This window comes from Coregonus lavaretus (assembly GCF_964263955.1).
Source record: "Coregonus lavaretus genome assembly, chromosome: 1".
Classification (NCBI taxonomy): Eukaryota; Metazoa; Chordata; class Actinopteri; order Salmoniformes; family Salmonidae; genus Coregonus; species Coregonus lavaretus.
The window spans coordinates 10,161,848-10,186,705 of NC_139988.1; the positions used below are offsets into that span (position 1 = coordinate 10,161,848).

Consider the following 24,858-nt stretch of genomic DNA (forward strand, 5'->3'; position numbering starts at 1 on the left):
GGGCACATTAACGTCATTTAGCAGACGCTCTTAGCCACTCAGAGCGACTCACAAATTGGTGCGTTCACCCTATAGCCAGTGGGATAACCACTTTACAATTGGGGGGGGGGGGGGGGGGGGGTAGAAGGATTCCTTTATCCTATCCCAGGTATTCCTTAAAGAGGTGGGGTTTCAAATGTCTCCGGAAGGTGGTGAGTGACTCCGCTGTCCTGGCGTCGTGAGGGAGCTTGTTCCACCATTGGGGTGCCAGAGCAGCGAACAGTTTTGACTGGGCTGAGCGGGAACTATGCTTCCGCAGAGGAAGGGGAGCCAGCAGGCCAGAGGTGGATGAGCGCAATGCCCTCGTTTGGGTGTAGGGACTGATCAGAGCCTGAAGGTACAGAGGTGCCGTTCCCCTCACTGCTCCATAGGCAAGCACCATGGTCTTGTAGCGGATGCGAGCTTCAACTGGAAGCCAGTGGAGTGTGCGGAGGAGGGGGGTGACGTGAGAGAACTTGGGAAGGTTGAACACCAGACGGGCTGCGGCATTCTGGATGAGTTGTAGGGGTTTAATGGCACAGGCAGGGAGGCCAGCCAACAGCGAGTTGCAGTAGTCCAGACGGGAGATGACAAGTGCCTGGATTAGGACCTGTGCCGCTTCCTGTGTAAGGCAGGGTCGTACTCTCCGAATGTTGTAGAGCATGAACCTGCAGGAGCGGGTCACCGCCTTGATGTTGGCGGAGAACGACAGGGTGTTGTCCAGGGTCACGCCTAGGCTCTTCGCACTCTGGGAGGAGGACACAGCGGAGTTGTCAACCGTGATGGCGAGATCATGGAACGGGCAGTCCTTCCCCGGGAGGAAGAGCAGCTCCGTCTTGCCAGGGTTCAGCTTGAGGTGGTGATCCGTCATCCATACTGATATGTCTGCCAGACATGCAGAGATGCGATTCGCCACTGAGCCTTGGGGGACACCAGTGGTGAGAGCACGTGGTGCGGAGACAGCTTCTCGCCACGCCACTTGGTAGGAGCGACCGGTCAGGTAGGACGCAATCCAGGAGTGAGCCGCGCCGGAGATGCCCAGCTCGGAGAGGGTGGAGAGGAGGATCTGATGGTTCACAGTATCAAAGGCAGCAGACAGGTCTAGAAGGACAAGAGCAGAGGAGAGAGAGTTAGCTTTAGCAGTGCGGAGAGTCTCCGTGACACAGAGAAGAGCAGTCTCAGTTGAATGACCAGTCCTGAAACCTGATTGGTTTGGATCAAGAAGGTCATTCTGAGAGAGATAGCAAGAGAGTTGGCTAAAGACGGCACGCTCAATAGTTTTGGAAAGAAAAGAAAGAAGGGATACTGGTCTGTAGTTGTTGACATCAGTGGGGTCGAGTGTTGGTTTTTTGAGAAGGGGAGCAACTCTCGCTCTCTTGAAGACGGAAGGGACATGGCCAGCGGTCAAGGATGAGTTGATCAGCGAGGTGAGGTAGGGGAGAAGGTCACCGGAGATGGTCTGGAGAAGGGAGGAGGGGATGGGGTCAAGCGGGCAGGTTGTTGGGCGGCCTGCAGTCACAAGTCGCAGGATTTTATCTGGAGAGAGAGGGGAGAAAGAAGTCAAAGCATAGGGTAGGGCAGTGTGAGCAGGACCAGCAGTGTCATTAGACTTAACAAACGAGGATCGGATGTCGTCAACCTTCTTTTCAAAGTGGTTGACGAAGTCATCCACAGAGAGAGAGGAGGGGGGGGGGGGGGGGGGAGGATTCAGGAGGGAGGAAAATGTGGCAAAGAGCTTCCTAGGGTTAGAGGCAGATGCTTGGAATTTAGAGTGGTAGAAGGTGGCCTTAGCAGCAGAAACAGATGAAGAAAATGTAGAGAGGAGGGAGTGAAAAGATGCCAGGTCGGCAGGGAGTGTAGTTTTCTTCCATTTCCGCTCCGCTGCCCGGAGCTCTGTTCTGTGAGCTCGCAGTGAGTCATCAAGCCACGGAGCTGGAGGGGAGGACCGAGCCGGCCGGGAGGATAGGGGACACAGAGAGTCAAAGGATGCAGAAAGGGAGGAGAGGAGGGTTGAGGAGGCAGAATCAGGAGATTGGAGGGAGAAGGATTGAGCAGAGGGAAGAGATGATAGGATGGAAGAGGAGAGAGTAGTGGGAGAGAGAGAGCGAAGGTTGCGGCGGCGCATTACCATCTGTGTAGGGGCAGAGTGAGTAGTGTGGGAGGAGAGCGAGAGAGAAAAGGAAACAAAGTAGTGATCGGAGACATGGAGGGGAGTTGCAGTGAGATTAGTAGAGGAGCAGCATCTAGTGAAGATGAGGTCAAGCGTATTGCCTGCCTTGTGAGTAGGGGGGGACGGTGAGAGGGTGAGGTCAAAAGAGGAGAGGAGTGGAAAGAAGGAGGCAGAGAGAAATGAGTCAAATGTGGACATAGGGAGGTTGAAATCCCCCAAAACTGTGAGGGGTGAGCCATCCTCAGGAAAGGAACTTATCAAGGCGTCAAGCTCATTGATGAACTCTCCAAGGGAACCTGGAGGGCGATAGATGACAAGGATATTAAGCTTAAATGGGCTAGTGACTGTGACAGCATGGAATTCAAATGAGGAGATAGACAGATGGGTTAGGGGAAAAATTGAGAATGTCCACTTGGGAGAGATGAGGATTCCTGTACCACCACCCCTCTGACCAGATGCTCTCGGGGTATGCGAGAACACATGGTCAGACGAGGAGAGAGCAGTAGGAGTAGCAGTGTTTTCAGTGGTGATCCATGTTTCCGTCAGCGCCAGGAAGTCGAGGGACTGGAGGTTGGCATAGGCTGGGATGAAGTCAGCTTTGTTGGCAGCAGAACGGCAGTTCCAGAGGCTGCCTGCGACCTGGAACTCCAGGTGAGGGGTGCGTGCAGGGACCACCAGGTTAGAGAGGCAGCAGCCGCGCGGTGTGGTGCGTTTGTGTAGCCTAAATCAGGGATTTCCTCAGCGTCTGATTCATTTTCAGAGTCAGCGTGGCACGATCGTCCTCCAGAAAGTTTTCCATCACAACTTTTTCCCACTGATCTTTGTCGATGGCGCCTGATAAATGTACTGCCAGGACATGTTCCTATCCCCAGAACACAACATGTCTGCTGTGCTGTGCCTTCCAGTAAACGGATCTAGGATGTCTATAGTGGAGAACAATGTGTTGTTTCATGTGGGTCGGGAGGACCGGTAACTCCTTATCCTGGAAATCTCTCCTAACTGGCTCCGGACCAGGACCTGATTGAAAACAGGCTGTTGACCCGACCACATCTCTAACTGAGACCCTATATGGCCTTATACGTTTCTGGACTATTTGGACTATTTGTGTGTCCCCCGGGGAGGCGTCAGACATCGCCGTTGGCTTTTGCTGCGGCGTTTCTGAACCTGTCTGTGGCGAGAGATGACACTCGTAGCTGGATGCTCAGCCTGATAAAAGTCATGCTTTTTATGGAGAGAACGGAGCTAACGTTACACATTGAGGAATTTATAACACCGGGGTGGAGCTACAGGCACACTGCTGTCGGGAGACACCAACTCAACGCCGAAAACTTCGGAACTCACAAACTCAGATACCTGTGTCAACACCTGCTATCAACTAGCTAGCTAGCTAGGTTGCAATGGAGCCCGCTTCACCTGGAATAGCTAACAAACATTTCCAACGCTGTAGAAGCTGTGTTTATTATGCTCTTGTCTGGGACAATATTGACAATCCGGATTTCCAATGCGGCAATTGTTTGCTAGTGGAGGATTACAGGAATGAGGTGGCTATGCTTAGCAAACAAATCTAAATTCTGCGCAAATTTATAGGGAAAACACAAATTGGTGCTTTCTCGTTCTCAACTCCTATGGCTGGACGCCGCTCGAGCCTGATGGATGTTTCCCCGCCTTGTCATTTGCACTGTGCAGCGAAGCTATTCCTTATGTCAATCTGCTATGAACCTCTCACAGTTACTCCTCCATCCTGTAGTGAAGTAGACGGAGAACAGCAAGAAGAATGTTCCAATCAGTGCTAGTCCCATGTCACAAGTCATGGAATCCGAAGGCAGCGGCATGCTGCTAAGCAGATGGGAGTAACTGCGAGAGGTTCATAGCAGATTGACATAAGGAATAGCTTCGCTGCACTGGTGCCTGATCTACCTGCGCCTTCATCGCTGGTATTGCCTGTGTCTGCGACGGCGGTGCTGACTCCATTACGCTGACTCCAGCAGCAGCTTCGTCGTTGAGTTTGGCTCCTTTACCCCTCTCTGGATCTGATGGGGCACTGCTTGCTGTGGGATGTCTGGTCCTATCAATGGGAGCAGCGTCGTATGCTATCCTGCTTCTCGTGAAAGGTTCAACGAATTGTGTGAGGGATAGGAATGGGCGGGTTTCTCCATCCCATCTACCATCTCCGGACGTTGTATTGAGCAGTTCAGTGGTGACAAATGTCTCAGTCCCTGGATCAAAAACGTTGTGCTATCCAGGAGCATGAGTACAGGACATCAATAAGCTGCTCCCAAACATTTTAAACCTGCATCATGAAATTGAGTCTATCACAGTTCATGTGGGATTCAATAACATTATGAAGGGCAGCTCATAACACCTGAAGATGGATTTTAAAGAACTGATTGGGTCACTACTTGACACCAACAAACCCCCTATAATATCTGTCCCTCTGCTCTCCCTAAATCGTGGCATTGAACGGTTCAGCAGACTTTTAGCCCTCCATAACTGGCTACGAGACTATTGCAGCTCTGTGGGTGTTAATCCCTACCATTGTGTCGCTGAGTTGTCATAATGCTTCAGCAAATGTACATTATCCCAGGGGCGTCGGAAGACACAATGTAAGTAACCTAATGTATGTCCCTCTTACTTCCCCCAATGCCTCTGCTGATCCCACAGCTATTGTATGCAGTAATCATGTGCCTATAAACCAGAGTTCTACTGTTAGCACTGAGGCGGTGTGCCCTAGTAGGAAGTCTCACCCTGCACTAACATAAGTAACACGGCATGTCTACCTCTGCTAGGCTTCCCAGTAAAGAAATGAAAACAGTCAAACATCCCAGAAAAGTGCTAAAAATAGCCCAGGTTAACATATGTTGCTTAAGAAACAAGGTTCATTAAATAAATAATTTATAGTAACAGATCAAATCAAATCAAATCAAATTGTATTGGCCACATGCACCGAATACAACAGGTGCAGACATTACAGTGAAATGCTTACTTACAGCCCTTAACCAACAGTGCATTTCTTTTAAACAAAAAAAGTAAAAATAAAACAACAACAAAAAAAGTGTTGAGAAAAAAAGAGCAGAAGTAAAATAAAATAACAGTATGATGACATTCATATTCTGACAATCTCTGAAGCTCACTTAGATAATACCTTTAATGACACAGTGGTAGCAATACATGGTTATAACATCTACATAAAAGACAGAACCACATTCCTGTAAAGCTTAGAGAGGATCTCACGTTAAATACTGTTGAAGTAATAATTCCCCTGTAGCTCAGTTGGTAGAGCATGGCACTTGCAACGCCAGGGTTGTGGGTTCGTTTCCCACGGGGGGCCAGAATGAAAATGTATGCACTCACTGACTGTAAGTCGCTCTGGATAAGAGTGTCTGCTAAATTACTAAAATGTAATATGGCTACAGGTTCATCTGCCTCACTTAAAGCCCATTCTGGTGGGAAGCTGCTATAGACCACCAAGTACTAACAGCCAGTATCTGGATAACATGCGTGAAATTCTTGATAATGTATGTGATATCAACAGAGAGGTATATTTTCTGGGTGATTTTAAATATTGACTGGCTTTTGTCAGGCTGCCCACTCAAGAGAAAGCTTCATACAGTAACTAGTGCCCGCAACCTGGTTCAGATTATCAGTCAACCTACCAGGGTAGTTCCAAACAGCACAGGAATGAAATCATCAACATGTGTTGATCACATCTTTACTAATGCTGCAGAAATTTGCTTTAAAGCAGTATCCAAATCCATCGGATGTAGTGATCACAATATAGTAGCCATATCTAGGAAAACCAAAGTTCCAAGGGCTGGGCCTAATATGGTGTATAAGAGGTCATACAATACGTTTTGTAGTGATTCCTATGTTGTTGTTGGTCCGTGGTGTGTAATGAGGAGCACCTGACACATTCATGAAATTGCATATCCCAGTTACCAATAAGCATGCACCCATTAAGAAAATGACTGTAAAAACTGTTAAATCCCTGTGGATTGATGAGGAATTAAAAAAAAATATATGGTTGAGAGGGATGAGGTAAAAGGTATGGCAAATAGGTCTGGCTGCACAACCGATTGGCAAACGTACTGCAAATTGAGAAATCATGTGACTAACTTAATTAAAAAGAAGAAACTAAACTATGAATCAAAGACAAATGACATAAAGAATGATAGTAAAAAGCTTTGGAGCACCTTAAATGAAATGTTCGGCAAAAAGGCAAACTCAGCTTCATTGAATCAGATGGCTCATTCATCACAAAACCCACTGATATTGCCAACTACTTTAAATATTTTTTCATTGGCAAGATTAGCAAATTTAGGCATGACATGCCAGTAACAAACGCTGACACTACACATCCAAGTATATCTGACCAAATTATGAAAGACAAGCGTTATCATTTTGAATTACGTAAAGTAAGTGTGGCAGTGGTGAAAAAGTATTGTTGTCTATCAACAATGACAAGCCACCGGGGTCTGACAACTTGGATGGAAAATTACTGAGGATATTAGCGAACGATATTCCCACTCCTATTTGCCATATCTTCAATTTAAGCCTACTAGAAAGTGTGTGACCTCAGGCCTGGAGGGAAGCAAAAGTAATTCCGCTACCTAAGAATAGTAAAGCCCCCTTTACTGGCTCAAATAGCCGACCAATCAGCCTGTTACCAACCCTTAGTAAACGTTTTGATTTTTTTTTTTACAATGCTTTACAGTAAACAAATTGACAACAGACTTTCAGCATGCTTATAGGGAAAGACTATCAACAAGCACAGCACAGCACTTACACAATTAACTGATGATTGGCTGAGATAAATGTATGATAAAAAGATTGTGGGGGCTGTTTTGTTAGACTTCAGTGCGGCTTTTGACATTATCGATCATAGTCTGCTGCTGGAAAAACGTATGTGTTATGGCTTTACACCCCCTGCTATATTGTGAATAAAGAGTTATCTGTCTAACAGAACACAGAGCGTGTTCTTTAATGGAAGCCTCTCCAACATAATCCAGATAGAATCAGGAATTCCCCAGGGCAGCTGTCTAGGCCCCTTATCTTTTTCAATCTTTACTAACGACATGAGTAAAGCCAGTGTGTCTATGTATGCGGATGACTCAACACTATACACGTCAGCTACTACCGCGACTGAAATGACTGCAATACTTAACAAAGAACTACAGTTAGTTTCAGAATGGGTGGCAAGGAATAAGTTAGTCTTAAATATTTCTAAAACTAAAAGCATTGTATTTGGGACAAATCATTCACTAAACCCTAAACCTCAACTAAATCTTGTTATGAATAATGTGGAAATGTAGCAAGATGAGGTGACTAGACTGCTTGGAGTAACCCTGGATTGCAAACTGTCATGGTCAAAACATATTTATACAACAGTAGCTAAAATGGGGAGAAGTCTGTCCATAATAAAGCGCTGCTCTGCCTTCTTAACAGCATTATCAACAAGGCAGGTCCTACTGGCCCTATTTTTGTCACACCTGGACTACTGTTCAGTCGTGTGGTCAGGTGCCACAAAGAGGGATTTAGGGAAATTGCAATTGGCTGAGAACAGGGCAGCATGGCTGGCCCTAGGATGTACACAGAGAGCTAACATTCACTCTCTCCTGGCTCAAAGTGGAGGAGAGATTGACTTCATCACTACTTGTATTTGTGAGAGGTATTGAATGCACCGAGCTACTGTTTGAACTACTGGCACACAGTTCGGACACCCATGCTTACCCCACAAGACATGCCAACAGAGGTCTCTTCACAGTCCCCAAGTCCAGAACAGACTATGGGAGGTGCACAGTACTACATAGAGCCATGACTACATGGAACTCTATTCCACATCAGGTAACTGATGCAAGCAGTAAAATGTGATATAAAAAACAGATACAAATACACCTTATGGAACAGCGGGGACTGTGAAGCAACACAAACATAGGCACAGACACATGCATACACACACACGATAACATACGCACCATACACAAATGTACACATATATTTTATTTTGTAGATATGTGGTAGTTGAGTAGGGGCCTGAGCGAACACAATGTGTTGTGAAATCTGTTGTGAATGTATTGTATTGTTTTTAAAATTGTATAACTGCTTTAATTTTGATGAACCCCAGGAAGAGTAGCTGCTTCTATTCTTAACAGCATCTCAGATGGGTTCTGAAGTTATTTGTTGATATTAAACTCCTCATGGAAGACAGGATAGGAGAGGACCCCTGGACATGTATGTTCTCATTACAGTCCAGTAATTCAAGGAAGTAAGACAAATCTGTGACTCTAGACGGTTTATTTCCTGTTTAGGAGGGGTTAGAATTAGTTATTAGTTCAGATTATGGTGTTTAAAAGATTTAGACCAAAGCGAAGTAATGGGAACACTAAATAGGTCTTAATGATTGTCTTAATGGGTCGTTATTCAAATCGGTCTCATCATTAAAATGACCCTGGCTAAATGCAGCTGACTTCTCACAGCAAACCCATTGGGTTTATGTCCTATGTTTATGTTTATTAAAGAAATGCTCTGGAACTTTGGTGACTACTAAGTATTTTTTTAACCTCTCGCTTTGGGCTGGATGTGTCAATGTGTAGTTCATGCATGCATAATATATGAGCAGAATTACTGTCTTTCCTCAATTAGTTTGAAAGAGTCCGTTTCTCTGGAAGCTGTGCTGCGCCATTTTCCTTACATTTTCCCCCACTTGGGCCACCCCCCTAGCAATTCGAGTTCTAGCCAATGAGCTTCAGCCCCTCACCATTTGAGTGACAGCTAGCAAGATGCACACACAGCAGAGCGAGAGAGGGAGAGAGAAATGACGTGGTGCACATAGCTGCTCATGTGTGATGTAGTACGCAATTTTCGGGGACCACTTTTGGCACGTGAGCGCTACTTTCAGAACTACTGGCTAAAAAGGATAAGAAAGTACCAGACAATCTCTAACTCACTGTGTATATCTGGGTCCTCTCTTCCAGCCTAATCTCCATAGACATCAATCTCTAACTCACTGTGTATATCTGGGTCCTCTCTTCCAGCCTTATCTCCACAGACATCAATCTCTAACTCACTGTGTATATCTGTGTCCTCTCTTCCAGCCTAATCTCCACAGACATCAATCTCTAACTCACTGTGTATATCTGGGTCCTCTCTTCCAGCCTTATCTCCACAGACATCAATCTCTAACTCACTGTGTATATCTGGGTTCTCTCTTCCAGCCTTATCTCCACAGACATCAATCTCTAACTCACTGTGTATATCTGGGTCCTCTCTTCCAGCCTAATCTCCACAGACATCAATCTCTAACTCACTGTGTATATCTGGGTCCTCTCTTCCAGCCTTATCTCCACAGACATCAATCTCTAACTCACTGTGTATATCTGGGTCCTCTCTTCCAGCCTTATCTCCACAGACATCAATCTCTAACTCACTGTGTATATTTGGGTCCTCTCTTCCAGCCTAATCTCCACAGACATCAATCTCTAACTCACTGTGTATATCTGGGTCCTCTCTTCCAGCCTAATCTCCACAGACATCAATCTCTAACTCACTGTGTATATCTGGGTCCTCTCTTCCAGCCTAATCTCCACAGACATCAATCTCTAACTCACTGTGTATATCTGGGTCCTCTCTTCCAGCCTAATCTCCACAGTCACATTCTGGAGCAGACACACTCTTCCTTCTCTCTACCAGGTAAGATAACGAAACCTCAGTTCTTCCAAGTATCATCTTGTGCTGCTTGGTCTCTATTCATATTCAGCCTCACTACACCTACTGTATGTTAACTATGGTTTGTATGGTAAATAGACATGTATTTTCTTGCCACTGTGCATGTCCATCTCAATGACTGAGACTGACTGTCTGTGTCTGTCTGTTCTCCCAGACTTCAGCATGGCTAACCCCAGTGTAGGGGTTCGTGGTTCTCCCCCGGGCCCCACTGGTGGAGGAGACTTCTTCAGCCCAGCAGACGTGACTTCACCTGCATGGAGACCTCTATTACGCTCCCAGTCTTTCCACAATGCCCCAGGTACCGTACTGTAACAGCCCACCTCTCCTCCTCCTCCTCCTCCTCCTCCTCCCGACAGGCCCATGGGAAGAGACTTAGCATTGTTTACTGTTCACCACAGAGGGAGGACTGTTGCAGACTGAATGACACCCTATTACCTATAGGGCACGACCAAAGCCTGGTCAAAAGTAGTGCACTATTAAGGGAATAGGGTGCCATTTGGGATGCATCCTCATCTTGGCAGAGAAGAATACAAACCGGGCCCGACAACGTCGTAAAACCCCTCCCTCCTCAGACCCCTTTCTCAGTATTGTCAGGACATTTGCATGGTGCCGATTGACCTTCCCTGCACCTCAAAGCCCGGGTCTGTGCTTCAGTGGTGCCGTGCCGGCCTTGCCCCAGGGCCTCTTGGGTAATTACCTCACCTGAAGGGCGCTTGTTGCCTCTTTTCGAGATGTGAATGCAGTCACTGTGAAGCATACGTTTTCCCAGCCTAGCTAGCACTACAGTACGATACTCTGCTACATCTGTTTGCCAGCACACACACACACACACACACACACAAGCACACAAATGTACGCATACACATACAGACACACATACAAACAATCCCACTCCCCCTCACTGCAGGAGATGGAAGCATTTAACGTCAATTAAAGAACACACAACTTCCCCCTCTACCCCACTAGCTAAAGACTTGGTGGCCATCTGAAGTATATCCCCCCTCCCTCCTTCCCCTGTTGTCTCTCTGTTCTCTGCTGGACACAGCCACAGCACAGTCCGGTTTCACAATGCCTGCTGGCACTGCCTCATTTATAGAGTGTTGCTCAAACTATATTTATATCTGAATTGACATGTTAGTGGCTGGATTACATCAGTGACTGACATGTTAGTGGCCGGTTTACCTCAGTGACTGACATGTTAGTGTTTGGTTTACCTCAGTGACTGACATGTTAGTGGCTGGTTTACCTCAGTGACTGACATGTTAGTGGCTGGTTTACCTCAGTGACTGACATGTTAGTGGCTGGTTTACCTCAGTGACTGACATGTTAGTGGCTGATTTACCTCAGTGACTGGCGTGTTAGTGCCTGGTTTACCTCAGTGACTGACGTGTTAGTGGCTGGTTTACCTCAGTGACTGACATGTCAGTGGCTGGTTTACCTCAGTGACAGGAGGCCTGTTGGTTCATAACTGTAGAGCCATTGTTGAGTAAAATGTAAAATCAATGGATGAGGTAGTGTAATGGCATCCGCACTAATCCTTTGAGGAGTTATCAACATCCCTGGCTAAAGTCTCCACTGTAGGGTTCTCAAATTGACTAAAAACGTGTGATAAATGCACACATCCCACAATATTTTCAATTTCAGACTTTCTTAAAATGTCAAAACTAGTCCTTCCTCACTCCATTACATTTCTAATCCAAAATAAATCCCTGTTTGCATCCCAAATGGCATTCTATTCCCTACAAAGGGCACTAATTTTGGATGCCATTTGGGATGCAGACATAACAGCACATGCCCAACCGCTCTGGCTATCAGTGCCTGTTATGCAATAACAATCTCATCAAAGCTCTCTCTTAAACTGTGATTTTGTAAGACAAAACCCTGCCATTCATGCCATGGAAACCACCGCACATGAGGGATTTATGTTCTAAACATCTGATGTCACTTGGCAGTGGGGCAGAAGGAACAATCCAAAATCTGAGGAGAGCGAGATGGAGCAAGAATAATACACTGCTCAAAAAAATAAAGGGAACACTAAAATAACACATCCTAGATCTGAATGAATGAAATAATCTTATTAAATACTTTTTTCTTTACATAGTTGAATGTGCTGACAACAAAATCACACAAAAATTATCAATGGAAATCAAATGTATCAACCCATGGAGGTCTGGATTTGGAGTCACCCTCAAAATTAAAGTGTAAAACCACACTACAGGCTGATCCAACTTTGATGTAATGTCCTTAAAACAAGTCAAAATGAGGCTCAGTAGTGTGTGTGGCCTCCATGTGCCTGTATGACCTCCCTACAACGCCTGGGCATGCTCCTGATGAGGTGGCGGATGGTCTCCTGAGGGATCTCCTCCCAGACCTGGACTAAAGCATCCGCCAACTCCTGGACAGTCTGTGGTGCAACGTGGGGTTGGTGGATGGAGCGAGACATGATGTCCCAGATGTGCTCAATTGGATTCAGGTCTGGGGAACGGGCGGGCCAGTCCATAGCATCAATGCCTTCCTCTTGCAGGAACTGCTGACACACTCCAGCCACATGAGGTCTAGCATTGTCTTGCATTAGGAGGAACCCAGGGCCAACCGCACCAGCATATGGTCTCACAACGGGTCTGAGGATCTCATCTCAGTAACTAATGGCAGTCAGGCTACCTCTGGCGAGCACATGGAGGGCTGTGCGGCCCCCCAAAGAAATGCCACCCCACACCATGACTGACCCACCGCCAAACCGGTCATGCTGGAGGATGTTGCAGGCAGCGGAACGTTCTCCACGGCGTCTCCAGACTCTGTCATGTCTGTCACATGTGCTCAGTGTGAACCTGCTTTCATCTGTGAAGAGCACAGGGCGCCAGTGGCGAATTTGCCAATCTTGGTGTTCTCTGGCAAATGCCAAACGTCCTGCACGGTGTTGGGCTGTAAGCACAACCCCCACCTGTGGACGTCGGGCCCTCATACCACCCTCATGGAGTCTGTTTCTGACCGTTTGAGCAGACACATGCACATTTTTGGCCTGCTGGAGGTCATTTTGCAGGGCTCTGGCAGTGCTCCTCCTGCTCCTTGCACAAAGGCGGAGGTAGCAGTCCTGCTGCTGGGTTGTTGCCCTCCTACGGCCTCCTCCACGTCTCCTGATGTACTGGCCTGTCTCCTGGTAGCGCCTCCATGCTCTGGACACTACGCTGACAGACACAGCAAACCTTCTTGCCACAGCTCGCATTGATGTGCCATCCTGGATGAGCTGCACTACCTGAGCCACTTGTGTGGGTTGTAGACTCCGTCTCATGCTACAACTAGAGTGAAAGCACCGCCAGCATTCAAAAGTGACCAAAACATCAGCCAGGAAGCATAGGAACTGAGAAGTGGTCTGTGGTCACCACCTGCAAAACCAGTCCTTTATTGGGGGTGTCTTGCTAATTGCCTATAATTTCCACCTATCTATTCAATTTGCACAACATCATGTGAAATGTATTGTCAATCAGTGTTGCTTCCTAAGTGGACAGTTTGATTTCACAGAAGTGTGATTGACTTGGAGTTACATTGTGTTGTTTAAGTGTTCCCTTAATTTTTTTGAGCAGTGTATAATTCACTAGTCTCTGTGTTCGATCAGTCCGTTTCCCACTCTTTTACAACCTAAGGGGTTCTCTAGACGTTGGCATAAGAGTTTGTGTGAGGACACTGTAAAGAACACATTGAGTTTTTGTAAGGTGTTCTTTTTATATAAGTGGTATTTCTAAATTAGGTCATGTTATGTTGATTTGTGTCTACCAATCCGTCACCACATAGGAAGTTCCCTCTCAGTAAATAAAAGTGACTTGAATTTGATAACTAACATAAATTGTTGTGTTTTGTTTCTATCTTCCAGGTTCTCATCACTACCAGCAGCAACACCCAGCCTCCATGTACTCCCCAGGGCACCCCCACCCCCAGCAAAACCCCCAGCACCACCCCCACCCCCAGCCCCACCCCCAGCCCCAGCCCCACCCCCACCCCCACCCCCAGCAGCACTACCACATGCCCCCCTTCATGGGCTACACACACTTCCCTTTCCTTTATCCAGTGAACCCCGGTTCCCCCAAACCAGCCCATCCTCCCCTCACACGGGTCGCCAGCAACCCCACGTTACCCTCCGTTTACTCCCCAGCCCCAGGCTTCTCCGGCGGCCCACACTCTGATGCCCCGAGCCCCTCTGAGTACAGTGGGGAGGGGAACCCCATGTCCCCCTCTGCTTACCCCCAGCACCCCAACTTGTGGCCTTCCCACACACAGCCCCTCTTCTCCCTGGCCAACGTGATCTCCATGGCGATGAGCATGGCCCACTCCTTCATCCCCACCAACAGCCTGGCCAACCAAGGGATGCCCTCCATAGCAGGCTTCCACCCCCAGCTAACCCACCCCCAGTCGGGCTACCCGTCCGTCTACTCTCCCCACTACCAGACAGCTCCAGTGGAGGTCCCCTACCCCCAGGGTGGGATGCCTGGCCAAGGGCAGCAGCACAGTGTCTACCAGGGCCCAGACACTCCACCACAGATACAGAGGGATGGGTCTGGGTCTGTGTACTCTCAAAACAGACACCCCAGCTGGCAGCATAACCACATATCTCCCTCTATGATGGGTTACAACACCCCTCCAAGGAACCCACAGATGGTGTCACAGCAAACAGCGTCTTACAGCCCTCTAAGACATTTACAGAATAGTTCCCAGGGAACCTACATGGTTCCTCAGGACCAATCTGATGTGTCCAGCTCTGCATCAGGGTCTGACCTGTCCCCCTCGCCAACAGACAGCCCCGAGAGCACAGTAAGTTACTAACCAGCCCATACATGACTGTCTGACCGTGACAAGTTATGTCATTCTTGCTGAATATTTTTGGTCACTGAAACATAGCTGAAATGATGTTGCAAGCCTACTGGAAACATGTAATCAACATTATTAAGAAAATGATAAAGATAAATAAACCTAATATATGGGGGGATTCATTTTCTTAATAATGTTGATTACATGTTTCCTTCCTCTTTTCCCAAGTTATCATCGTTTAGCTCAACCACACCAATGTCCAGACCAATGGTGCCTGAGCTGAATGCCAGTGCTCCCAAGCCCAGAGTATCTCCCAGTTACACAGGTACGATTCACAGTGACTTTACCCTCTCTACTTCTACTCTGTATTGTACTGTACTGGCCCTTACCTAAGCTTACTGTTAATCTGTTGATGGTAGGAGACGGGTCGGCGAGGACGCTGGCACAGACCTTGTTAGCACACTAAACAAATTGTAGACGGTACCTGGCGCCGACGAAGATGGCGGCCTCGCGACTAGTTTGCAGTATTTTGTATTTTTATGTATTATTTTTTACATTATTAGCTCAGAAAGTGTTTTGCATCATTACATACAGCCGGGAAAAACTATTGGATATCAGAGCGGCGGTAACTCCAGGATTACGACCAGGAATACGACTTTCCCGAAGCAGATCCTTTGTTTGCTCTCCCCAGGGCAACTGAACTGATTCCAGCGGCTGACCCAAAACATCGCCGGCGGAGGAGAGGCACTCGGAGCGGCCTGCTGGTCCGACTTAGGAGGCGCGCACACCACCCACCGCTTCCAAGTATTGTACTCACTAATCTTCAATCTTTGGTTAACAAAGTCGACGAACTACGGGCAAGGATTTCTTTCCAGAGAGACATCAAGGCCTGTAACATACTCTTTCACTGAAACATGGCTCTCTTGGGATATTCTGTCGAAATCGGTCCAGCCAGATGGGTTCTCAGTTCATCGCGCAGACAGGAATAAATATCTCTCCGGGAAGCAGAAGGGCGGAGGTGTGTGTTTCATGATTAACGACTCATGGTGTAATTGTAGTAACATAGAGCATAGAGGAACTCGAGTCCTTCTGTTCACCCAACCTAGAATATCTCACAATCAAATGTCGACCGTATTATCTCCCAAGATAATTTTCTTCGGTTATAGTCACGGCCGTGTATATCCCCCCTCAAGCCGATACCACGACGGCCCTCAAAGAACTTCACTGGACCTTATGCAAACTGGAAACCACATATCCTGAGGCTGCATTTATTGTAGACGGGGATTTTAACAAAGCAAATTTGAGGACTAGGCTGCCGAAGTTCTATCAACATATCGACTGTTGTACTCGCGCTGCTAAAATCCTCGACCATTGCTATTCAAACTTCCGGGATGGTTATAAGGCCCTCCCCCGCCCTCCTTTCGGCAAATCTGAGGTCTAGGTCCTGTGGTCCTCTGTAGCTCAGCTGGTAGAGCATGGCGCTTGTAACGCTAAGGTAGTGGGTTCGATCCCCGGGACCACCCATACACAAAAAAAAAAATTATGCACGCATGACTGTAAGTCGCTTTGGATAAAAGCGTCTGCTAAATGCCATATTATTATTATTAAATCTGACCACGACTCCATTTTGCTTCTCCCTTCCTATAGGCAGAAACTCAAACAGGAAGTACCCGTGTTAAGGACTATTCATATTTTTTACATATACACTGAAACGGTGACGGAATTTATCAGGAAGTGTATAGGTGATGTTGTGCCCACTGTGACTATTAAAACCTACCCTAACCAGAAACCGTGGATAGACAGCAGCATTCGCGCAAATCTGAAAGCGCGAACCACCACATTCAACCATGGCATGGTGACTGGGAATATGGCAGAATACAAACAGTGTAGCTACACACTCCGCAAGGCAATTAAACTGGCAAAACATAAGTATAGAGACAAAGTGGAGTCGCAATTCAACGGCTCAGACATGAGACGTATGTGGCAGGGTCTACAGACAATCACGGACTACAAAAAGAAAACCAGCCACGTCGCCGACACCGACGTCTCGCTTCCAGACAAGCTAAACACCTTCTTCGCTGCTTTGAGGATAACACAGTGCCACTGACGAGGCCCACTACCAAGGACTGTGGCCTCTCCTTCTCCGTGGCCGACGTGATTAAGACATTTAAGCATGTTAACCCCCGCAAGGCTGCCGGCCCAGACGGCATCCCTAGCCGCGTCCTCAGAGCATGCGCAGACCAGCTGGCTGGTGTGTTCATGGACATATTCAATATCTCCCTTTCCCAGTCTGCTGTTCCCACATGCTTCAAGATGGCCACCATTGTTCCTGTACCCAAGAAAGCAAAGGTAACTGAACTAAATGACTATCGCCCTGTAGCACTCACCTCTGTCATCATGAAGTGCTTTGAGAGACTAGTCAAGGATCATATCACCTCTACCTTACCTGTCACCCTAGACCCACTTCAATTTGCTTACCGCCCCAATAGATCCACAGATGATGCAATTGCCATCACACTGCACACTGCCCTATCCCATCTGCACAAGAGGAATACCTATGTAAGAATGCTGTTCATTGACTATAGCTCAGCATTCAACACCATAGTACCCTCCAAGCTCATCATTAAGCTCGAGGCCCTGGGTCTGAACCCCGCCCTGTGCAACTGGGTCCTGGACTTCCTGACGGGCCGCCCCCAGGTGGTGAAGGTAAGAAACACATCTCCACTTCGCTGATCCTCAACACTGGGGCCCCACAAGGGTGCGTGCTCAGCCCCCTCCTGTACTCCCTGTTCACCACTGACTGCGTGGCCAAGCACGCCTCCAACTCAATCATCAAGTTTGCAGACGACACAACAGTAGTAGGCTTGATTACCAACAATGACGAGACCGCATACAGGGAGGAGGTGATGGCTCTGGGAGTGTGGTGACAGGAAAATAACCTCTCACTCAACATCAACAAAACAAAGGAGATAATCGTGGACTTCAGGAAACAGCAGAGGGTGCACCCCCCTATCCACATCGACAGGACCGCAGTGGAGAAAGTGGAAAGCTTCAAGTTCCTAGGCGTACACATCACTGACAAACTGAAATGGTCCACCCACGCAGACAGTGTGGTGAAGAAGGCAAAACAGAGCCTCTTCAACCTCAGGAGGCTGAAGAAATTTGGCTTATCACCTAAAACCCTCACAAACTTTTACAGATGCACAATTGAGAGCATCCTGTCGGGCTGTATCCCCGCCTGGTACGGCAACTGCACCGCCCACAACCGCAGGGCTCTCCAGAGGGTGGTGCGGTCTGCCGAACGCATTACCGGGGGCAAACTACCCGCCCTCCAAGACACATACAGCACCCGATGTCACAGGAAGGCCAAAAAGATCATCAAGGACATCAACCACCCGAGCCACTGCCTGTTCACCCCGCTATCATCCAGAAGGCGAGGTCAGTACAGGTGCATCAAAGCTGGGACCGAGAGAATGAAAAACAGCTTCTATCTCAAGGCCATCAGACTGTTAAATAGCCGCCACTAGCACATTAGAGGCTGCTGCTGCCTATTGAAATCGCTGGCCACTTTAAGAAATGGAACACTAGTCACTTTAATAATGTTTACATATCTTGCACTACTCATCTCATATGTATATATTCTATAATATTCTTCTGTATCTTAGTCTATGCCGCTCTGTCATTGCTTGTCCATATACAGTGGGGAAAAAAGTATTTAGTCAGCCACCAGTTGTGCAAGTTCTCCCACTTAAAAAGATGAGAGAGGCCTGTAATTTTCATCATAGGTACACGTCAACTATGACAGACAAAATGAGATTTTTTTTCTCCAGAAAATCACATTGTAGGATTTTTAATGAATTTATTAGCTAATTATGGTGTAAAATAAGTATTTGGTCAATAACAAAAGTTTCTCAATACTTTGTTATATACCCTTTGTTGGCAATGACACAGGTCAAACGTTTTCTGTAAGTCTTCACAAGGTTTTCACACACTGTTGCTGGTATTTTGGCCCATTCCTCCATGCAGATCTCCTCTAGAGCAGTGATGTTTTGGGGCTGTCGCTGGGCAACACAGACTTTCAACTCCCTCCAAAGATTTTCTATGGGGTTGAGATCTGGAGACTGGCTAGGCCACTCCAGGACCTTGAAATGCTTCTTACGAAGCCACTCCTTCGTTGCCCGGGCGGTGTGTTTGGGATCATTGTCATGCTGAAAGACCCAGCCACGTTTCATCTTCAATGCCCTTGCTGATGGAAGGAGGTTTTCACTCAAAATCTCACGATACATGGCCCCATTCATTCTTTCCTTTACACGGATCAGTCGTCCTGGTCCCTTTGCAGAAAAACAGCCCCAAAGCATGATGTTTCCACCCCCATGCTTCACAGTAGGTATGGTGTTCTTTGGATGCAACTCAGCATTCTTTGTCCTCCAAACACGACGAGTTGAGTTTTTACCAAAAAGTTATATTTTGGTTTCATCTGACATTCTCCCAATCGTCTTCTGGATCATCCAAATGCACTCTAGCAAACTTCAGACGGGCCTGGACATGTACTGGCTTAAGCAGGGGGACACGTCTGGCACTGCAGGATTTGAGTCCCTGGCGCCGTTGTGTGTTACTGATGGTAGGCTTTGTTACTTTGGTCCCAGCTCTCTGCAGGTCATTCACTAGGTCCCCCTGTGTGGTTCTGGGATTTTTGCTCACCGTTCTTGTGATCATTTTGACCCCACGGGGTGAGATCTTGTGTGGAGCCCCAGATCGAGGGAGATTATCAGTGGTCTTGTATGTCTTCCATTTCCTAATAATTGCTCCCACAGTTGATTTCTTCAAACCAAGCTGCTTACCTATTGCAGATTCAGTCTTCCCAGCCTGGTGCAGGTCTACAATTTTGTTTCTGGTGTCCTTTGACAGCTCTTTGGTCTTGGCCATAGTGGAGTTTGGAGTGTGACTGTTTGAGGTTGTGGACAGGTGTCTTTTATACTGATAACAAGTTCAAACAGGTGCCATTAATACAGGTAACGAGTGGAGGACAGAGGAGCCTCTTAAAGAAGAAGTTACAGGTCTGTGAGAGCCAGAAATCTTGCTTGTTTGTAGGTGACCAAATACTTATTTTCAACATAATTTGCAAATAAATTCATTAAAAATCCTACAATGTGATTTTCAGGATTTTTTTTCCTCAATTTGTCTGTCATAGTTGACGTGTACCTATGATGAAAATTACAGGCCTCTCTCATCTTTTTAAGTGGGAGAACTTGCACAATTGGTGGTTGACTAAATACTTTTTTCCCCCACTGTATTTTCTTTGTATTTCATTACTTTAACAGAACATTTCCTAAAAGTTCAAACATGGTTACATTTAATAAAAATGTTGGTAATGTAGGAATGTTCTCCAACTGGTTTGATATTGGGAATGTTTTCAAATAGTTCAGAAAACATTAACAAACAACGTTCTTCTGTGGGAATTTCAGTACGTTTTCTACATGGTTCTATTTAAAGTCATGTTCTCAGAACGTTCAGAAACTTTCCAGTAAAGTTCAGAGGTTATTATAGTAAACTAAACCTGAAACTAAAACAAAAACTCATCATGAAAAAACGATTTAGTAAACTGCAATAAAATAATTAAGAAACCTGTTTGAAAAACTAAAACTATACTAAAACTATTAACTTTGAGTCCAAAACTAAATAAAATAAAATAAAATCCATGGTAAATTAGTTAAGTTTTTTCTCTTCTAAACTTTGGGCAAAAAGATGCATCATGCTGCCTTGTTGACAACATGACCAAGTGGTGCAGAATACTGTTTGATTTGAAAAGGGTGCTCCTACCTCACCACTTTTGCCCGTTCACGTCACGGCCATAGCACGTCCGGGTGCACTTAGTCAAACTTCCTCAGTGTTCCAGCATACACGTCTCATCTGTACAACCTACGTCTGTGACAGCATGGACAGTGCCATTGAGGCTGATGTTTGAAAAAAGTATATAGCTAATATTGGTGATTTACCTCCACCTGCAGTGCTGGAGTCTTGAACAAAACCTTGTGTGGCATTCATTTATTGTGGCCACTAGATGTCGGTAATAGAGCTCAAAGCCATTTACAAACTAGGCAAACCAATTTAAAGAAGAATACAATGCTCTGATCATTGGCTGATTACTCCCAACCCATAGGAATCCCCACCCAGTTGACTACTTTAAAATGGTGGAAGCTCTCAATGGCAATGTCCATGCAAAATGGTTATTTCCATGTAATGATCTCTATTCATCTCTTTGTAACAGGGAAGCACGTCGCTGCCTTATCCGGTGACATCATGGCCCTGTCTGTTTGTTGCCCTAGCATCAACATCCCCACCAGACATACAGTTCCTTCAGAAAGTATTCACACACCTGGACTTTTTCCACATATTGTTGTGTTACAGTCATAATTTAAAATGGCATACCCCATAATACCCCATAATGTCCCCATTATGTCAAAGTGGAATTATATTTTTCAAATTGTTTACTAATTTATTAAAAATGAAAAGCTGAAAATATCTTGAGTCAATAAGTATTCAACCCCTTTGTTATGGCAAGCCTAAATAAGTTCAGGAGTAAAAATGTGCTTAACAAGTCATAATAAGTTGCATGGACTCACTCTGTGTGCAATAATTGTGTTTAACATGTTTTTTGAATGACTACCTTATCTCTGTACCCCACACATACAATTATCTGTAAGTTCCCTCAGTCGAGCAGTGCATTTCAAACACAGATTCAACCACAAAGACCAGGGAGGTTTGCAAATGCCTCGCAAAAAAGGGCACCTATTGGTAGAAGGGTAAAAATGAAAAAAATAGACATTGAATATCCCTTTGAGCATGGTGTGGTTATTAATTACACTTTGGATGCTGTATCAATACACCCAGTCACAACAAAGATACAGGCGTCCTTCCTAACTCAGTTGCCGGAGTGGAAGGAAACCGCTCTGAGATTTCACCATGAGGCCAATGGTGACTTTAAAACAGTTACAGAGTTTAACAGCTGTGATAGGAGAAAACTGAGGATGGATCAACAAAATAGTAGTTACTCCACAATACTAACCTAATTTATGGAGTGAAAAGAAGGAAGCCTGTACAAAAAAACACACAAAAAACATACATGCATCCTGTTTACAACAAGGCACTAAAGTAATACTGCAAAAGACGTGACAAAGCAATTCACTTTTTGTCCTGAATACAAAGTGTTATGTTTGGGGCAAGTACAATACAACACATTACTGAGTACCACTCTCCATATTTTCAAGCATAGTGGTGGCTGCATCATGTTATGGGTATGCTTGTAATCGTTAAGGACTGGGGAGTTTTTCAGGATAAATAATTAATGGAATGGAGCTAAGCACAGGCAGAATCCTAGAGGAAAACCTGGTTCAGTCTGCTTTCCACCAGACACTGGGAGATGAATTCACCCTTCAGCAGGACGATAACCTAAAACAGAAGGCCAAATCTACACTGGAGTTGCTTACCAAGAAGACAGTGAATGTTTCTGAGTGGCCGAGTTACAGTTTTTACATAAATCTACTTGGAAATCTATGGCAAGACCTGAAAATGGTATTGTGTGGGGTATTGTGTGTAGATGGGTGAGGGGAAAAATCAATTTAATTCATTTTGATTTCAGGCTGTAATACAACAAAATTTGGAATAAGTCAAGGGGTATGACTACTTTCTGAAGGCACTGTAAAGCTATCTAGCTAGCGAGATGGAGAACGCAGAGGTTATATTTAATTAGTGCATTTCATAATGGCTAGTTTGCATCATTTACAGTACCTTCACTAAAACCACTGCAAAGGATTTTCCTCATGCTCTGAGATGTCTGCTTACTCGCTTCAAATAAAACCATGCAATTTATTAATGCCTAAGGAAATTAAATTCCATGTGTCCTATCTGTGCTTGGAGTTCAAAAAGTAAACCCAAAATAAGCTAGCAGTGTTATTAAAAGGGTTATTGAAACATTCAGTGAAAGTTTTAAGGAAGTTTTAATTAAATTTTTTAAACTCAAAATAACCTATAATTTCCATTATCAGAGCGTTAATAAAACGTATAGGAAACCTTTAAAGGAACCAAATGTGCTATCTGGGTAATGACTGTGTTTGGGCCAATTTGCCCTTCCCCTTGTTTTCTGTTCTGTTTTCTGTTTTATCCTGCCCACGTCGGTGTTTGGTGACAATATCACCTATTAGCACTAGCAGTGCCTCGGGATCATTGAATAAGGGACCAATATGTAGGCGTGATTAAAGCCCTGCCTACCAGTATTGACCTATTAGAAGCTTTGTCCAGCAGAACTGACCAATTAGAAGGCTTCCACACTCGCTACAGGCCTCTCCTCCCATATCCTCCCCACCTGTCTGTGTTTATACCCCCACCCCGCCCTGTTCCGGTCCCCGAGCGACCCAACCCAAAAAGGCCCGCCCCACTCAACAGACAGACAGAACAGGCTCTGTTTGAGAAGTCCCAGGGCCGCATTAAGCAGAGAAAAGCTGCTTTCCAAGCCAGTAGAGTAGAGTGCCACCTAGTGCCAAACCTCAGCTAGCTCTGATTCCTTCTCACCTCTTCCACCACCGCCAGATTTTGGCAGTAGATATGGCAGTTGGATTTGTTTTTTGACCGAATGTTATGAAACTAAGGCCAGGGTTCTATCCGATCACTGTCCACGTAAATTTCAGATTGAGCCGACATATGCAGCGTTTACCATGAATGCAGTCTCCGCGAATGTGGAAACATTGCCTTTAAGCGGTACATAGACAAAAAGGGGCAATCGGATTGAATCCCGGCCTAAAGCATTGTAATCAATTTGAGTGTACATGAGTCAATATCAGTGGAAAATAATATCAACTACTGGAACAGAATGTAACACAAACAGCAGATTGTGAAAATGAATTATTATCACTGTATTGATATTCATCATAAACCCCCTCCACCCCACAGATCCCCCGCCTGCTGTTGTCACTGTGGGCCGTTTCCAGGTCTCCCCTAGCATGGAGATCCCTGTGACTGCTGTACCAGGTGGACAGGGCTCTAACCCCACCAGGCCCATGTCAGTGGGCAGCACCACCACCTCCAAGAGCAGCACAGAGGAGCAGGAGCAGCGGGGGTCAGAGACCAGCCTGAACACCTCCCTCACTCTCTCCCCCCCACACCGACACCTTACTATGGGGGAGGACCGGGAGGTCCAAGTAGGGTGGGCCGAGACCAAGGAGCAGCAGCAGGAAGAGGAGGAGGATGAACAGAGGGATGAAGATGAGGAGGTGCAGGAGAAGGAAGAAGCGGAGGAGGAGGAAGCACAGCAGACAGTGAGGAGGAGGAGGAGGAGGAGAGCGTGCAGCCTGATGGATATGTCTGCAGACAGCGGCCTGTCCGTCATGGACTCAGAGGGGCGTGGCCTGTGGGAGGGAGGGGCAGGGAGCCCCACCTACAACTCGGCCCTGTGGCTGAGCTACAGCCGTAACTTCACGTACCTGAGCAGTGACGACTCAGAGAGCGAGGACATGTGGGAGGAGCTGCAGGAGATGAGGGAGAAGTGAGTGTTTCACCTTCAGCATCTCTTTAGTCATTCACCCATTTTTATTCTAGATCGGTTTGGGTTTTAATCGAAGTTTGATTACTTTGAACTCAACTTGATTCTCAACTATTCCAAAGCACTTAAACGTCCTCCTCAGAGTCCTTAGCTGTTTCTCTCTCTCTCTGCCTCTCTCTCTCTCACTCTCTCTCTCTCTCTCTCTCTCACTCTCACTCTCTCTCTCTCTTTCTCTCTTGTCAGACACATGGCGGAGGTGCAGAGTCTCCAGGCCACACAAAAGAGGGAGATTGAAGAGCTGTATGAGAGGATGGGGAAGGTTCCCCCTGCGGGGATTGTCTCTCCTGCCGCCATGCTGTCCAGTCGCCAGCGCCGCCTCTCTAAGGAAAGGAGTTACGTCTCCTCCTCCCGCAGAAACAGCCTGCAGCGCCTGGACATGCTCCCCCTCCAAGGTATCATTAGGAAGAACTCTCTGGGTGGCAGCAGCAGTAACAGCTCTCTGGAGAAGCCCTCTAAAGGGGTGACTTTTGCCTCTGATGTCAGTAGAATGGTGGGTTTCCACATTGTCCTTACAGTGGCCAGGTCCGAATACTTCTACTTGCGTTCTAAATAG

At 46.4% G+C, this 24,858-nt stretch overlaps 1 protein-coding gene across 1 annotated transcript in view; it reads left to right on the forward strand.

Moving 5' to 3' along the window:
- LOC311120735 (serine/threonine-protein kinase WNK4-like) overlaps window positions 1-24,858 on the forward strand; it is a gene marked incomplete at both ends in the record, with an annotated part of 96,687 nt that extends 71,829 nt beyond the window's left edge. Inside the window, 6 exons of the mRNA XM_084157885.1 lie at window positions 9,820-9,874; window positions 10,065-10,213; window positions 13,874-14,713; window positions 14,939-15,035; window positions 23,657-24,248; window positions 24,489-24,858. Of these exons, the coding sequence (XP_084014011.1) occupies window positions 9,820-9,874; window positions 10,065-10,213; window positions 13,874-14,713; window positions 14,939-15,035; window positions 23,657-24,248; window positions 24,489-24,858 (2,103 nt within the window). The remainder of the gene's footprint in view (window positions 1-9,819; window positions 9,875-10,064; window positions 10,214-13,873; window positions 14,714-14,938; window positions 15,036-23,656; window positions 24,249-24,488) is intronic.